This window comes from Onychomys torridus, chromosome 2 (genome assembly GCF_903995425.1).
Source record: "Onychomys torridus chromosome 2, mOncTor1.1, whole genome shotgun sequence".
NCBI lineage: Eukaryota > Metazoa > Chordata > Mammalia > Rodentia > Cricetidae > Onychomys > Onychomys torridus.
This window is the reverse complement of record NC_050444.1, coordinates 80,776,425-80,793,556: the sequence shown is the minus strand read 5'-3', so window position 1 is coordinate 80,793,556 and position 17,132 is coordinate 80,776,425. Positions and strand designations below refer to the sequence as shown.

At 44.8% G+C, this 17,132-nt stretch overlaps 1 protein-coding gene across 1 annotated transcript; it reads right to left on the bottom strand.

Moving 5' to 3' along the window:
- Window positions 1-17,072, bottom strand: Prpf4 (pre-mRNA processing factor 4). Its single transcript, XM_036178686.1, has 14 exons — window positions 16,954-17,072; window positions 16,092-16,269; window positions 12,320-12,506; window positions 9,687-9,774; window positions 8,740-8,819; window positions 8,499-8,592; window positions 7,757-7,851; window positions 6,494-6,552; window positions 5,222-5,345; window positions 3,815-3,904; window positions 1,351-1,473; window positions 1,128-1,235; window positions 928-1,046; window positions 1-478 (listed from the first exon to the last, which is right to left on the bottom strand). Exons 1-14 carry the CDS (start codon window positions 16,978-16,980, stop codon window positions 285-287), a joined length of 1,566 nt encoding a protein of 521 aa, XP_036034579.1. The 5' UTR covers window positions 16,981-17,072; the 3' UTR covers window positions 1-284.
- Window positions 17,073-17,132: the final 60 nt, after the last annotated feature.

Below are 17,132 nucleotides of genomic sequence, written 5' to 3'. Positions count from 1 at the left end.
CTAGCCACAATCCTGAGGACTGACAGAGGAGGGAGGGCATTTAAAAGTGATGAGTCTAAACAATGTCTACAGTTTATGGCAGAACCTGAGATGAGGATTGCACTCTAACCACCATACCACCATCACCTAGAGACAGGGCTACTCAGAAGCGGGGCTGACGTGAAAATCCAATCCTACACGTGGTATCTGGTAGAAAACATGATAGACCACAGCACAATTCTTTTCCTCTGAGGAAAATGGCTCCTTGGTGAGAGCACAAGGTCCGAGGCCTTCCATGGTCTTGCTTACTCTGCCATCCAGAGCTTGAAGGTCCTGTCGTATGAGCAAGTGGCTATGAGCTGCCCATCAGAAGAAATGTCCAGGCCCATTACTTTGCCCTCATGTCCAGCCAGAGTCTTCAACGGCGACCAGCCTGGGTGGGTCCAGATCTTGGCTGTGTTATCATAGGCACCTGTGAGCAAGAAGTCTCCGTGGATAGCTGCAGGGGAAATGAAGCAGACGGGAAGAGCTTAAGTATTCAAAGAGTTTAACAACACAAAGATCTGCCAAAACATTAGTTTGAAAGGAAAGTTATTTCTGCATTCAGATAAACCTAACACAGAGAGTCTACACTTTACGGGCCTCCAAGATAAGGGACAGTCACAAGCAGATTGAGGGTACCCAAGGAAGGCTATCTTTCCCTGGTGGACAATCTGTTCAGTAACATCAAGCATCGAGTGCCTGCCTGACCGTCCATGGAAGAAATACTGAAACAGCCTTCACAGAAGTCTGCCTCAAGAAGCATGCTTTGCCACAGCCTTGATATGGGTATGGCAGAGGGAAGGAGATTAACATTTGCTTCTTTAACAGAGGTTCCATGTCTAGGTCTAACCCTAGACATGGTCATGTACTCTGTGAAGCAAGGCTGAAAACCAGAGCAAAGCTTACGCTCAAACTTGACACCGGTCACTAAGTTCTGATGGGCAGGGATGGTGTAGACACAACGCCGCTGTCGAAGGTCCCACACCTTGCAGGTGTTGTCACCGCTGCCCGTTGCAATGTGATAGCTGTGGATCAGAAGTACTACAGTTAGGAACAAAGAGTACTATCTATCGACCAGAGCCCTCCCTTCACTGAATGTGCTTTACCCATTGGGGGAGAAATTTATCCCATAGATCTCCTTCAGGTGGCCTTCTAGGAACATAATGCAACGTCCTGTGCGTAGGTCCCAAACTCGACCAAATGCATCCAGTCCCCTGAAGAAGCAACATATATGTGAGTACTCTGAATCTAGTTCCACAGGGAAGCAGGGATGCCTAAGAGGTGGGACTACTGGCCTGCCCACCCCTTGCTTTGTGGAGGAAATCTTACCCAGTGCCAGCCAAAGAGCCATCTTGATGGAAGGCAATGTCATACACACCCATGCTGTGGCCTTCCTGATGCAGGATCTCCTCTTGAGCCTCTAAATCCCATAAGCGCCATGAACGGTCATAACTTAAAAATAAAGAACATAAATGACACCAAGAATCAACCAGCAGACTGATTCAGTGTCTACTGAAGGCAGACTATAGGTACTATAAAAGTTCTAAAAAGACCGCAGCGTAGCTCATGCTCCCAAAACTAGTCACTCAACCATATTCCTTTCTGGCACAAACAGTGCCTCACCATTCAAGCCTCTGTGTCTTAGATGACAACTGGGAGATCAAGAACATTCTAGACTTTACTTTAGCAGCTATTATTAAAGAATTCCCCCGTTTGGGGTTGGGGCTCAATAGAAGGGGGTGGGGCTTGCCTGGTATGTGCAGGGCCCTGGGTTCAGCCACCAGCAGAAACAAAACAATTCTTGAAGAACAGTCCAGCAAAGACTATTGTTCCACCCCCCTATTCCATTGTATACTGCTTCATCCACCAAGCAAGCGTCTGTATATTTGCTAGAGCCTCAACTGGATGGTGGCATTAAAAAAAAAAAAAAAAAAAAATCAGATGAACACAGAGCAGAGACAGACTAGACCCAGATATATATGATCAGGTTTCACTAAGGGTGCTAAAGCAATGTTAATAGGAATCTTCAATTATGGCAGCACACAAGCTATGGAGGTACAAATATGGAAAAAAATTAACTCAGCTGGGCGACGGTGGCGCATGCCTTTAATCCCAGCACTTGGGAGGCTGAGGCAGGTGGATCTCTGTGAGTTTATGAGGCCAGCCTGGGCTACAGAGTGAGTTCCAGGAAAGGCTCCAAAGCTACACAGAAAAACTTCTGTCTCAAAAAAAAAAAAAACAAAATAAAAACAAAAACAAAAACAAAAACCCAAAAAAAGAAAAAAAAAGATAAACTCGAGTTGACTCGAGAAGGGCACAGCAACTGGCCCCTGCACCAGAGAAGACATGCACATGGCAAAATACTCACCAGCAAGAGCTGTGAGGGCAGGAACCAATGTAAGGCTTGCTATGCACCAGCGGTAATGGGTGAGACAGCAAGACTGGCGACGGCAAACACCGACAAAGCTGGCAGAACTCAGCTGCTCACACGGCTTTACTCTGGGGAATGGGGTCCCACCATGAAGCCCAGGCTGGCCCAAGCTGTGGCATTGAACCCAGTTTGCCTGACTGTTTGAAGAAAGCTAAATATACATCTACTCTATGAACTAGCAATTGTACTCCTAGGTATTTACCCAAGGGAAAGGAAAAACAAAACAAAACAAAAAGCTTCAATAAGAATATTTATAGCTAGGGATGGAGGGATGGCTCAGTGGTTAAGAGCACAGGCTGTTCTTCCAAAGGACCCAGGTCTGACTCCCAGCACCCACATTACAGCTTACAACCATGTGTAACTCTAATTCTAGGTGATCCAATGCCCCTTTCTGGCCTCTGTGGGCACGAGGCACACAAGACATACCATACATTAAAAGAAAAAAAAAAAAACTTATAGTAGCTTTATCTTGACTAGCCACAACCCAGAAACATGCCCAGGTGCCCATCAAGAGAGAATGCATAAACCAGCACAGACCCACACCAGACTACTGTTCAGCTTAACAGCACAAATGATGGGTATAAACAGGTGGAATGAGCAAGTCAAGTCAGAAGCTGCTTTGGAAGGGGAGACTAAGAAAGGGTGGGAGAGCACTTTGTTGGGAGATAGAAACCTTCATTGGTAAGGGTGTGGGTTATAAGTGGTACGCACTTGTTATGGTTGACTTGTACAATAAAACAATCCCATTCTATTGTATGTTACTTAAACCTCAAAGAAAAAGATTTTTAGTAGAACTAAGCCTCACTAAACTTACAGAGGTAAAAAAAAAGAAGTCAACGTGTTGGCACAGAGAAATTTTATTTATTAGCATTTCTATCTTATTTATTTTTTCAAGACAGGGCTTCTGTGTAGTCCTGGCTGTCCTAAACTCAATCTGTAGACCAGGCTGGCTTTGAACTACAGATCTGCCTGTCTCTGCCTCCTGAGTGCTGGGATATAAGGCATGCACCACCACCACCCAGCTCTATTTTATTTTATTTTTTTTAAGTCTTGCTGTGTAGCCTAGGTTGGCCTCGAGCTTGTGATCCTCTTGCTTTAGCCTGTGGAGTGCTAGGATTATAAGTGTGTGCCATCATACCCAGCTGGGAGCCATTTCAATGAAATGTGCAGCACACTCAGTGAAATTTAAAGTAAATATACTCTGCTCTGACTATTTTTGGAATCTTTTTTCTGATTCTTTTACTGAAGTTTGAGGGAGTTCTAAGTGAAGATCCTTGCTCTATATATTTACCTGGCAGATAACTGAAAAGGATTATCAAAACTAACAGGCTTGTACAAATTGAACACTAACAGATGGCTTACCAGGTCGTGCCCAGGAAACGCCCTGATGGATGCCACATTACCCGAGCCACACGCACTGTATGGCCTTCAATATCTGCCACTGGTTCATCACTGAAAGGAACCAAATACATACAGGGGTTAAACACCTTATAGCCATGACAGCCCACTCAGTTTATTTGCTGCTGTGCAGACACACCCATGCTGTAGTTTGTACACAGGTATCTATACGGAGCAGCAAAGGGGGCTGACAGCACCCTGCACAAGGCTCTGTGCTAACTTGTAAATGTACCTGCAATGGGTTACAATCTTAGTGATAAGAATAATTTAAGCTACTTGCTAAGGTTCTGAAAGATGGAGGATTATTTTTGTGACCACAGAGTAAAGTGATCACCATCTCAATTCAGTGTGCTGATAAATTCTCCATTGAGGACCAGAGAAAAGTTCTTCAGACTGATGAGCAAAATAGTTCCACCGCACCAAAATAGTGCATGGATTCAAAAAAGAAAATATACTTTGGTAGAGGTGTGGAAACGGAAATCAGTTTTGGTCCAATGGGTTCCAGGTAATCTGTTAGCCTGTTCAAAGACTCAAATAAAAAAAGAACTCCTAAGCTAGAGTGACTCAGTCCTCTGGATGGCCACTAATTTCTGCTACCTAGCAACAACAGAAAGGCTGAGACACCAGAGAGAGGAAATAAACATGAGTCTAAAGAGGGCAATTAGAAGGGAGTGCTGTCAACTAGCATACACAGACTCAACCAGTGCCCTAGGGGATAAGCATTGCTAAATATTACAAAAGCCAATTAAAACTTGCCATGCTAGTAGCTGAGACCCTATCTAGCAAAGACTGTAGATGCTAATTAGTGCTTTGGAAAATTCTGGAATAAAAACTTTGCTATGCTTTCTCTAGAAAAGAAAAATGAGCATTCAAATGTCTTTCATATCACAGTATGCTTCCAAAATTTGAGTGGACTAGTAAAAACACCCACGTGCCCACATGAGGAAAGAAAACTGTGCTATAGTTGGAAAAGGCAGCCAGACAGAGCCTCATTTCCCTCTCCTCTGTGGCTGTGTGCACAGATCCAAGAGGCCGCCACGACCGTCACTTTTAGTCCAGCTACAAAACTGCATTCCGCTACTGCTAGTGTTCATGTAGTTAAACTGGATGGGTTTAGAATAATGGGAGGTGGCAATCAGTGACTTCTATGCTAAAGGCAAAAACTGGAGCCCAAAGCCAGCAAGGAAAGAAAATCCCAGCACACCTTCTGTGAATGAAAACAGTCTAAGAAAGACATCTTCTCTCTTCAGTGAGCTCCCTGGACTCTTGGAGCATGTCGGGGTTAAATGTCCCGTTTTAAACCTAAAGGGCTAGTCATCTGCACATCGGCTTTAGGGATGGCACTATGGACTGCAGAATGGTAATAATTACCTGTCCAGACTCCAAAGCTTCACAGAACCATCGGCTGCACAAGAAGCCAAGTTGACATCCTTTTGGTCCAATGAGACAGTGGATTTAGGATGGAACACAATGGCTCCGACATTTGTGTTATGGCCTAAAGAGGTAAAGGAGAGCAGAGTTAGAGGGGTCTTACTTTTCATAACCTATGAGCAAACAGAGACTACCACAAAGAACACGGAAAAGTACAAACTAGGGAATGTTAAAGTGACTAGTCAACTACTGAAAAAAGAACATTCACTTATTTTTCAGACAGCGTATCTCTGTGCAGTCCAGGCTGGCCATGAATTTACAAAGATCTACCTACCTCTGCCTCCTGAGTGCTGAGATTAAAGGTGTGTGCCACCATGCCCAGCTATTTATTTATTTTGTTTTTTAAGATTTATTTTAAAATCATGTATGTGTATGAGAGTGTGTACATGAGTGCAGGTGTCTATGGAGGTTACAGATCTACTGGAGCCAGAATTACAGGTAAGTGCGAGCCACCTGATGTGCGTTCTGGGAACTGAACTCAAGTTCTCTGTGAAGGCAATGCATGGTTTTAGTAGCTGAGTCATCTTCCAGCCCCCCAAAGAAATGTTTTACACAAATACTCAAATTGCATTTTTTTTTTTTTTTAAATTTAGGGGGGAAAAAAGGTCAAAAATGGCATAGTGGACTCTTATCTATAAATCTAGCACTTGGGAGGCTGAGGCAGGAAGATACTGAATTGAAGGAAGGCCTAGGAAACAGAGTAAGACTCCATTCTCAAAAGACTAAAGCAAATCAAAAAGTAAAACACAAAACCTTTGTGTGTTTTAATTTAGATGCTGTAAAAAGCCTGCGTGGCTGGGCAGGAGAACAGACTATGTGCTGTGAAGTCCTAACATTCTGGTGCTGTGGGGAGAGAAAACAACACATATCCACTCAGATAAAAACACAATGCATGGGCTGGAAAGATAGCCATCAGTCTACTGCTCTTGCAGAGGACCTGAGTTTGGTTCCCAGAACCCACATCAGGTGGCTCACAACTGCCCATAACTCCGGCTCCAGGGAATCAGACATCTTCATCTGGTCTCTGCCGACACTTATATATGTACAGAGTACACATGCTTCCATGCATGCACACACACACACACACACACACACACACACACACACACACACACAAGCACTGCTGTGTGCTATATCTGAGCGTTAACTGGAGTTTTGCTGTTTAACAGATTGGCTGAGAAAAGAGTGAAAGCTCCTGAGATTGTCACTCACCTCGAAGAGTGTGAAGAAGGCTGCAGTCAGGGACAGACCAGAGCTTGCAAAGCCCACTCCTATCAAACACAAAGGAAAGCATCTCAGCCAGGGTTGGTCTGGGAAGGAAAAGGCACCTTCATAACATCACTGAAGGACATTTTGTCTTGCCCCTATACACTTGACAGTGGCCAACAGAAAAGCAAAGGCTTGTTGAAAAGAGCTGCAGCAGCTATGAGGCAGAGGCCTCCTCTAGATTACCACGGAATGCAAACTGCTATTCTTAATGTACAGGTCAACTTGCTAGGGAAGGGGAAATATTAAATCGGGTCAATAATGGCAGGACCTGAAATCCGAGCAGGATTTTGCCCTCTGCCAAGTACTTTAGCCTTTCGCTTTCTCCTGACCCACAGCTTCGCCTTCTGCCCACTGAAGCATTCCTCTGCAGTTAGTGTTAAGTTTCCTCTTTCTGAGATAGCCATGAACAGGGCTCAGGAACTGGCTCACATACTCAACAAAGTGCTCGCTATTCGAACATGAGGATCTGAGTCCAGGTCAAAGTTTAGTGTGCAATGTCTGTAACCCAAGCACAGGGACAGGCAAATCCCTGGGGGCTCATGGACCAGTCAGTCTAGGTGATATAATTCCAGAGACCATTTCAAAATAATGTGGAGAGCAATTGGGAAGGAAGAAGACATCCAACATTGGCCACATGCATACACATAATGAACTGCACATGTGCATAGGTCCACATGAACACATACACACCACACACATACACATACCCATACCCCAGCACCCCAAAACCAAAGTGATCATACATCCTGAGTTTCCTGTATATGTGGTAATACGTACAAAACAAAGCTAAGTCTAATAATTAACATTTACCAAGTTCCTACCAAATGCGTGGCAAATATTAGCTACTGTACCAACAGTACAGGTAAGGGCACTGAGGCTTCCAAGGATAGTCTACCTCAGTGAAACCACAGAACTAAGAAACAAGCTGGACTAGGCGTGGAAATGTATATGTGGTTTATAAAATGCCCGTATGAACTACTCCACAACACCAGTGGAGGAGCAGGATGGACATGACATGACACGGTCTCTGGGGACGGCCTTCACGAGCAGCGAGAACTGCCCAACAGAAACCCTGCCAGTGCACAGAAGCAGGCAGAGCCACGACACCTGCCTCAGGAGAAGCAGAGGAAGACTTCTGAGACAAAGGCAGTTTTACTCCTGAACCCATGCACGATCTAGAAAGAGTCGCTGTAGAATGAAACTTACCAACAGGCTGTGGCTAGCATCTTAGAATTGGGGCTAAAATGGCAATAGGAGATCGGCCGATCGTCTCCAATCTGACTGCAGAAATTATTCAAAGACTAAAAACACAAACAGCGACAAAAAGGTGATCTTTAAAAAGCGAACCTCAGAGTCCTTGGCTTTTCCACTTCTGGGAAAAATGGGGGTTGCGGGGCTGGGAGCGAGGAGGCAGCAGCAGTAACAACCTCCCAATTTCATCCACCTCAAGACTTTTTACACTCTGCTGGTGTTAGACGACACTAATGTTGAAGGACCGGAAAGAATAGCATAAAGGCTCATCTGGAGCGCTCCCCGCCCCCCTTACCTCCCTTGCCCTGGTTTCTCTGTGCAGCCCTGGCTGTCCTGGAACTTGCTTTGTAAACCCAGCTGGACTCTATCTCAGAGATCCACTTGTCTCTGCCTCCCGAGTGCTGCGATTAAAGACGTGCACCACCACAGCCAGGGTACTCATTAGCTTTATGTCAGTTAAACACAAACAAAATCACAGAGCAAAGCCAAGCCCAGCTTGACCTATGAGAAGGGAGCAGTCAAGAGCAGAAGCACCGGTCTCTGTGAGCACAAAGCACAGAATGTTCTTGTCACCACAGCTAACAGTGTCTCCTACATCACTGAGCTATCTGGTGGCACATGCCTTTACCTTCCTGTGGCTGGGGCCAAAACAGAATCTCTAATAATGAAGAGACTGGACAAGTGAAGAGCATCTTACCCGGAGAGATTTGTGTAGCTCTTGCATCTGGGAGGTTCTGGTTGTCTCAGGAATCTCCTTATGGAGACGGGCCTCCTCCAAGCGTTTCATTGCCCTGTGACCCATAAACATCATCACTAAAGGAGCTACCAGCAAGGGTCTGTACACTCTCTACTTCTAAATCCCATACAATAAATGCCATCATAGAGTCTACCCTCAGTCCCCGAGATGACAGACTTCTTTCTTCTGGACCTCTGCTTACCTGGGGAGTGAATAATTAGCAATCCACAGTCTGGCCACTTTTAGGCTATTTGGCCCTTCATGGTACCAGGTTTGCTGATACTGAAAAAGAATTAACAGAAGGAATGTTAGGTCTGAAGCACACTTGCTCTCCCCACAGCTGTTCTCAGTTGTAACTGCTCACAAAGAAAGTGAATTGATTCAGTAATAGAAAGAAGCAGGCACATGTTCTTTCTATTAATTGCCTCTGTTTTCTTTAAAAAGATTTAACTATGTGTTCTGTGTCTACGTGGGGGGATCTGCCTGTGAACGCGGGTGCCACAGAGGTCAGAAGACCACATCACACTGCTGTGCAGTTGTGGGCTGCTGACTCTTGTACAGCAGTGCACACTCTTAAGGGCTGGGCCATCTCTCCAGCCCTTTTTCTTCTTTGATGTCTTACCGAGTCACATCAAGAGTGCCATGGTGCCTTCCTGAATGGAGAACGTACAACATCATTCCATCATATAAGAATTACCAATTCGGGGCTGGAGAGATGGCTCCGAGGTTAAAGAGCACCCATTGCTCTTCCAGAGGTCCTGTGTTCAATTCCCAGCACCCACATGGTGGCTCACAACCGTCTGTAATGAGATCTGGTGCCCTCTTCTGTATACATAACAAATAAATAAATCTTTAAAAAAAAATTAGCAATTCGTGTCAACAACCATTCCTGAATGGCAGAACCTGCAGACACCTCTCCTCATCCTAGCAAAGCATAGCACTAGAAAGACCTATCCTCAAATTTCTTTATTTTTTTTTGTTTTTTTGTTTTCCGAGACAGGGTTTCTCTGTGTAGCTTTGGAGCCTGTCCTGGAACTCACTCTGTAGCCCAGGCTGGCCTTGAACTCACAGAGATCCACCTGGCTCTGCCTCCCGAGTACTGGAATTAAAGGCCTGTGCTACCACTGCCCAAATTTCTTTATATTTTACCTCTTCTTTTGACTTCTTAGATTTCTCATCATCTTTTTTCGTCTTTTTTAAGGCATCAGTTCCAACCACTGAGAGGATATTTCTTAATCTGTAACAAAAAAGGTCAGAAACCAACATGGATGAAATAAGACTGTCCAAAGGTCCAGCAGGACCCCACTACCACTTGTGAGAGAGACGTGTCAAGATCCCCAATGCCAACAACCACAGGGAGCAATGAACCTTACCCATACTGTGTTTGTTCCCCAGCTCATATATCCTTATGATAAAGTAAATTCATAAATTAGGCAAGGTAAAGCGTTAGTAACAAAAATCCAGATTTTTATAATTATGCGAACAGGGCCTTTTCTTTCTCTCTCTCAAAATTATCTTACTCTCCTGAATACTAATGGAAGGCAGCACAGACAGACAGCAGGGACACAGCCAGACAGAGCTGGATGGTGTGACACTGCGGAACATCACTCAGAAGGGTGCGCAACTCAAAATTGATAAAGTGTCTACTTCCGTCACTTTCCCAGTCAGGACTGGCCTCAGACAACTATGGCTGAGAGAAAGCGGGAGAACAAGCAAGAATACACACAGCAAGGGGAAGGCCGTGCGCTCTTTATCCCCGCCACCTCCCCGGCTCTTCCTCCCTTAGTTGCAGGCTCTCTAAACGCAGCTACCAGCGACTGTCCTCTTCCATTTAGTCAACTGCCTATACATGGCTGCCACTGAGTCTTTAAGGACGGCTGGAATCCATTTAATGCCACGATGTGGAGGGCACTGATTAAGGGGCTAAGTATATTTAATGACTAAGAATAGTTCCAAGCTGGGCATGGTGGAGAATGTTTCTAATTCCAGCACTTGGGAGGCAGAGGCAGGCGAATCTCTGAGTTCAAGGTCAGTCTGGTCTACAGAGTCCCAGGACAGCCAGGGCCACACAGAGAAACCTTGTCTGGGGGTGAGGGTGGGAGTAAGGAAGAACAATGCCAAAGGAACTATGCTTGACGGCACACACTTTTAACCCCAGTACTTGGGAGGTAGAAGTAGGTAGATCGCCCTGAGTTCTAGGCTAGCCTGGTCTACAAAATGAGTTTCAGGTCAGTCAGGGCCACACACTGAGATCCTGTTTCAATAAAATAAAAATTAAAAGACAGGCATGGTGGTGAGTTCCAGGCCAGCCAAGGCTATACAGTGAGAGAGACCCTGTCTCACAACAGCACTATCACTAAAACTAAAGATTAATTCCGAAGGGACTGTAGAACCCAGTACATTACACCAATATTGGACAGCCGTGGGGGGCAGTGAAGGGACTATGGAAGAAGTACGGAATCTAGGCTGAGAGGAGTGTGGGGCAGATTCCAGGAAAGGCTTTCCAGAAAAGGTGTTGTCAAGTGCTCACTCAGGCCAGACAGAGCCCAAACAGAAAGATGACATTTGAGGCTGCAGTGAACGAAAAGTAAAGGCCAACAGTCTGGAAAACAGGCTGAGCTCAGACCTGCAAACGGGTCAATAGAGCTGGAATACAACACAGAAGGCCTGTGGACATTCACATGGGGCCTCCCCGGTCACCAGAGCTATTCATGCTACACACAGAAGGGTCTGCAACGACAGTGATATGGCAGCAGGCGGGAGGGGAAGAATAAAGTTAGAAAACCAGGCTTTAGTGTCCCAGCAAGCCCAAGCCACAGTGGTGGACCTGAGCTAAGGTAGTGGCAGTTGGGACTCAGGCATTCACCTAAGAGACCTAACGATAAAAGCACAACAGACTTGGCAGGTGAAAGAGACAAACAGTAAACACAGCTTGAGTCAGGCTGGTGAGGTGGCTCAGCAGGTGAAGGTGCCCACTGCCAAGCCTGCTGACTTGAGATGGACGAGACCCATGGTGAGAGGGAACCAACTCTTACAAGTTATTCTATGACCTCCACGCCACATCTTCACAGACACATACAAATAAATAGGATTTTAGGAAGATTCCTTTAAAAAGGCTTTCACAGGAAATGGGGGGAGGGGAGCACGCCTTTGATCCCAGCACTCAGGAGGCAGAGCCAGGTGGATCTCTGTTGAGTTTGAGGCCAGCCTGGTCTACAAAATGAGTTCCAGGAAAGGCACCAAGCTATACAGAGAAACCCTGTCTCAAAAAACAAAAACAAAAACAAAAAACAAAAACAAAAGGCTTTCACAGGAAATGGGGGGGGGGCTTGCTTCACCGGAGAAAGGCATCTGTGAGTAAGTGGCATTTATGCTCAAACAGAACAAAATGACTCTAAGAGGTAAGAGAAAAACAGAAAGTGAAATGCTGTGTACCAGGGCCAGAGGATATGGTTCAGCAGTTACATAGTGCTTCCTGATCTCCAGGCGGACCCAAGGACCATTCTCAGAACCCATACAGCTCACAACTGCCTGGAACTCTAGCTCTTCTGGACTCCCAGGGTACCAGAACTCATGTGCACATTCCCCCACACAGATTGACATAATTAAAAATACATCTTAGAAAAAACAAGACATGCCCCGGCACCCCCCCCCCCCCCCAGCATTTCAAACAAACAACTTCACAAGAGAGCAGGAAAGGGTTTGATAGGAAAGCTGGCACCTCCTTCACGGTCCATAAACCCTGTAATTAAAACAAAAGTGTAATTATTTATAAAGGACACCTTTCTCTTCGTTCAGCAGGGCCCTCTCCAAAAAGTGTGATAGGTTCTCCCAAGGCTCTAAGGCAAGCCTTGACCTCTGAGTCATCTGTGGAAACATTGATTTGTCGGGCCCGCTTTCTTCTTTCAAACTCTGCCAAGACTTCCGCTTGCCGCTCACTGATGTGCTCCTCAATTTCAAATACTTCCCCTATGCAAAGAACAGGCAACATGGGGGAAAGAGACAATTAGAAATAACTTCCAATCAGAGCCTGCATGTCCTAGAGTATAGCTTCCTATACCAGACGGAGGTGCCATATGGTGTATAAGTGTGGGGCTCACAAAGAATTCAGCAATACTGAAGGGTTTCTGAAGGTGCAGTGATCAACAATTAATCCAAAATCAAATTCAAAACAAATCACAGTTATTTTTTGGCAGTGCCTGCAGGTTACATCATGAATCTTTGCTGCAGCCTGAGTTCTGAGCATGTGCAAATCTGCAATGCACTTATTGTCTGCCATGCCATGCACCATTAAGGAACACTACCTCAAAGGCCATTACCTGTTGTGAATTGCAGTGCTTTTACAAAGTTATTTGCTCCTACAGAGACATAATGGTTCACTTATGGGGGAACAGATTAATTTCCTCAGCATCAAGTATCAAATAGTTTTATCTTTCGATTATACTGTGTTAAATTAGTGATTATTTAAAATTGCAGTTTGGCCAAAATAGAAAAGAAAGATGGGGAAGAGCTCAGTAATCTGAGCACATGGGAGGAGGCAAGAAGACCAGGAGAGCAATGTCATACTTGGCTACATAGTTTCAGGATAGCATGAGCCATGTGGACTTTGACAGAAAAAAAGGAAAGAAGGGTCAACAACAACAACAGCAACAAAAAAATTCACTATCTGAGCTGCTGATTTAAAAAAAAAAAAAATCAAAGCACTATGAAAGACATTTAAAATGCCCTGTATCTTACAATATTAAATATTCAGCCAAGGTTTAATTCTCTATTAATAAATATGTCTATCGTATTAGTATGCAAATTTGCTTTGGTATTTAATAAGTTAAGTTGTATGCATATGAAAGAATTAACCTATCTTTCTTTTTATAGTTTACCAATTTCAGCTTATTAAATGACTTCCAACACATAAACCCAAATGATGTTTTAAATTGAGAGCAGGAGAGCCAGGCCACCTCTTTCATCCATTTGGTTGTCTCATTATACAGCTTAGTGAGAACAGAACATCTCTAGCAAATGAGCCAACCAGGCCTTTATTCAGAAGGTCCCACAGAAATCTTACTAAACAATTCCCAAAGCTATCTGCTAAAATAGTACCACTATAAGAGCATTCACACACATTAACTAGTAAGAGGAAACACTGACTGGGAAAGACAAGATTTCTGTGACCATAAGGCTCTTTGGATACTATAGTGATGAGCTAAAAAACCCCAGCAAACACACACATTTGGATGAAAGGAGGTATATGGAAATGAGGGTAGGCTCAAGGACAGTTAGGAGTAGTTTGTGTGTGCAGGGGAAAAAGCGTGTGAAAGGTCAGTGAAAAGCCACATACAGCCCTTTCTGCATGGAAATCTTTTATTTCCTTAAAAAAGGAAGAAAGAAGCTTAAAGGATTAAACTCAGAACCTTACACGTTAGGCAAGCACTCTCCCACTAAGCTATATCCCCAGTGCTGGTTTTCTGTCTGTCTGTCTGTTTGAGACAGGGTGGCCTTAAACTATGTAGCCTAGGATGTTCCTGACCTTGTGATCTTCCTGCCTTCGGTACATGAGTGCTAGGATGACAGGCATGTGCCATCATGCCAAGTAAGCACTCATCAACTGAGCCACGTACCTAGCTCATAACAAGTACGCATAATTTTATATAAAAATATACAACTCTTACGCTGGGCATGGTGGCTCCAATTTGTTTATCCAGGACAAGGAGGGCCTGGCAGGAAGACCCCCACAATTTCTAGGCCAGCTTGAGCTATAGTGGAGATCCTTTCTTAAAGATCAAAGTTACTCAATACATTTCTTGACAGTAACATAAAGAGACAAACCTCAATAGTATACAAGTGGAAAAATGCAGGCTATAAAGCAATTTACACATCATGGTATCATTTACAGAAGGAAAAAAAAAAAGATGTATTTATAACTGCATGAAACTCCTCAGAAGAAATACACACAATTCACAATACAGGATTTTCTACTTCATAAGAGACACACGCTGACTTTCTAAAACAATCTTTTAAAAATAACTGTTGGGCTGGAGAGATGGCTCAGAGGTTAAGAACACCAACTGCTCTTCCAGAGGTCCTGAGTTCAATTCCCAGCACCCACATGGTGGCTCACAACCATCTTTAATGAGATCTGGCACCCTCTTCTGTATACATAATAAATAAATAAATCTAAAAAAAAAAAAGCTGTCCCCTTATACTAGAAATATTAGTTTAATCTAGGTTAAAAAAAAAATAACTAGAAATCTGGGTGGTGGTGGTGGTGCAGCATGCCTTTAATCCCAGCATTCAGGAGGCAGAGGCAGGTGAATCTGAGTTCAAGGCCAGCCTAGTCCCGGGGCTACACACACAGAAACCCCCCTCTTGAAAGACAAAACCACAAACAAGCACACTAAAAAAGTAAAGAATTGAGTGCCCGGTGGTGGTGGTGGTGGTGGTGGTGGTGGTGGTGGTGGACGCCTTTAATCCCAGCACTTGGGAGGCAGAGCCAGGCGGATCTCTGTGAGTTCAAGGGCAGCCTGGACTACAGAGTGAGATCCAGGACACTCACCAAAACAACACAAAGAAACCCTGTCTCAAAAACCAAAAGAATTGAATACTATAAACAGCTTGAGTTATGCATCAATGACAGAACTAGGTTATATCTCCCAAAGACAATACAAGTGATGAGCCCAAACATCCACTGAAGATTTCAAAGATTACCAGTAATTCCTGTAAGGAACTGTATGAAATATAAGAAAAACTAACTGGATCATGTTTAAAGGCAAAGGCACAGATTCAATGGTAAGAATAGAAGGGTAAGGGTGTAGGCATGTACACACGTGGAAGTCGTCTGTCTCCTCAATGTTGGGATTCTAAGTAGGTACCACCACATTCAGTTTTTCTTTTTCTTTCTTTCTTGCTCCCACCTCCCCCCACCAAGACAGGGTTTCTCTGTAGCTTTGGAGCCTGTCCTGGAACTCACTCTGTAGACTAGGCTGGCCTTGAACTCACAGAGATCCACCTGCCTCTGCCTCCCGAGTGCTGAGATTAGAGGTGTGCGCCACCACTGCCTGGCTCCACATTCAGTTGTTTAAAAAATTTTTATTTATGTTATATGTGAGTGCACGTATGCCTGCATGCCAGAAGGCGTCAGACCCCATTATAGATGGTTATGGGCTGCCATGTGGTTGCTGGGAATTGAACTCAGGACCTCTGGAAGGAGTAGCCAGTGCTCTTAACTGCTGAGCCATCTCTCCAGCCCCCCTCCCCACTTTTGTCACCGGAACTAGCTCCCCAGGCCAAGAAAGGAAGGCTTTGACCCTATAAATCTTAATGTTACGTGGTTTGGGAAGGCGTTTATCAGAAAACTGGATCATTAAAGGTGCATGGTGGTTCTGGTCCCTGGGAGGAGGCAGTTGAGTTCAAAGGCAACTGGCAGCCAAAGAATGGGAATGTGTGGTTCAGTGGCAGAACCCTGGTATAGCATGCAAAAAACCCTGGGTTGGATTCCCCCGCACTGTTTAAAAACAAAGAAAGTAAAAAAGGAAAGACGATTCACAGTTTGTATCTTACCAGAGGTTATATTAATATTTCCGGCTTCAATGCCTGCTTTGAGTCCTTCTTTTCCCAAAATCCCAGATTCTCCTTTGGCCAGACGTTCCCTCTCTTTCTCTTCCAAGCTTCCATAATAAATGTGTGGTTTCTTCACAACAGGAGCAACTAAATCATCAGGTGCTTTAGTTTTAGTTGCCTGTTAAAATCAAAGACCCCGATTAAAGCTTAATCCGAGTAAATCATGCTTCCCAAAAGAACGAAGCTAATGCTTTCATTTTATTTCCTCCAAAAACTATAGGACAAGGTGGGTATCCGTCAAGACTGATTTTGTGCGAGTTCAGGCTCTCGTTAAGTTTGGCAGACAAATACAACGAATCAACTTCTGTTTGAAGTATCTGGTTTGCTTTGGGGCCCGTTTATTTTTACTGGAAATGCAATCTTCGGTTTTACAAAAATGACTGCTCGTTACTGAACAAATACCAAGAATAAACTACACAATCATGGCGGTTTTAGGTGCACCAAGTCACAATGTTACTGGAATACACATTTCAAATACTTCCAGAGCCGATTAGAAGTTGGGAGGCCTCATCGTTAAGTCCAGAGTCATACAGTTTAAGTCAAGACATGTCTCCATTTCTAAGCACCGTGTTTTGGAGCAGTCATAAAAAGTGTTCACTGCTCCGGGCTGAAGTGAGAGCGGTGCAGAAGGAGCTGAGGCACACGAAGGCGTTTAGAAATCAGGAAAAGGCTGCTAAGCTCCTCACTACGGTCGCTCAGTCTTCCTCCTCCGCCCTGACCCTCAAGGTAACGGCCCCTTCCCGGGGGGACCCCGCCCTCTCTGGGATAGGACCGGCCTGAGCTGCGATCCAGAGCTCCGTACCGTGGAGGAGGCTCGTGAGGAGGCCATGCCGGGCTAGAGAGCCGCGAGGCCCTAGTCAAATCGGCGCTCTGCTTTTCAGATCGTCCACCGCGCGCCCAGCAAAGTGGAAGTGCGTCACTGGCCGGAAACGTATCAGAGTGTACTCAGTACTAGGAGTCGCGAAGTATCTTGGGCGTCGT

Excerpts from the sequence above, each read along its gene's own strand:
- Prpf4 (XM_036178686.1), bottom strand. The coding sequence starts at position 16,980 with ATGGCCTCCTCACGAGCCTCCTCCACG. Across the intron at positions 16,270-16,953 it reads CCTCACGAGCCTCCTCCACG|GCAACTAAAACTAAAGCACC; the intron begins GTACGGAGCTCT and ends TGATTTTAACAG. Across the intron at positions 479-927 it reads GACCGGTGTCAAGTTTGAGC|CTATCCACGGAGACTTCTTG; the intron begins GTAAGCTTTGCT and ends TTTCCCCTGCAG.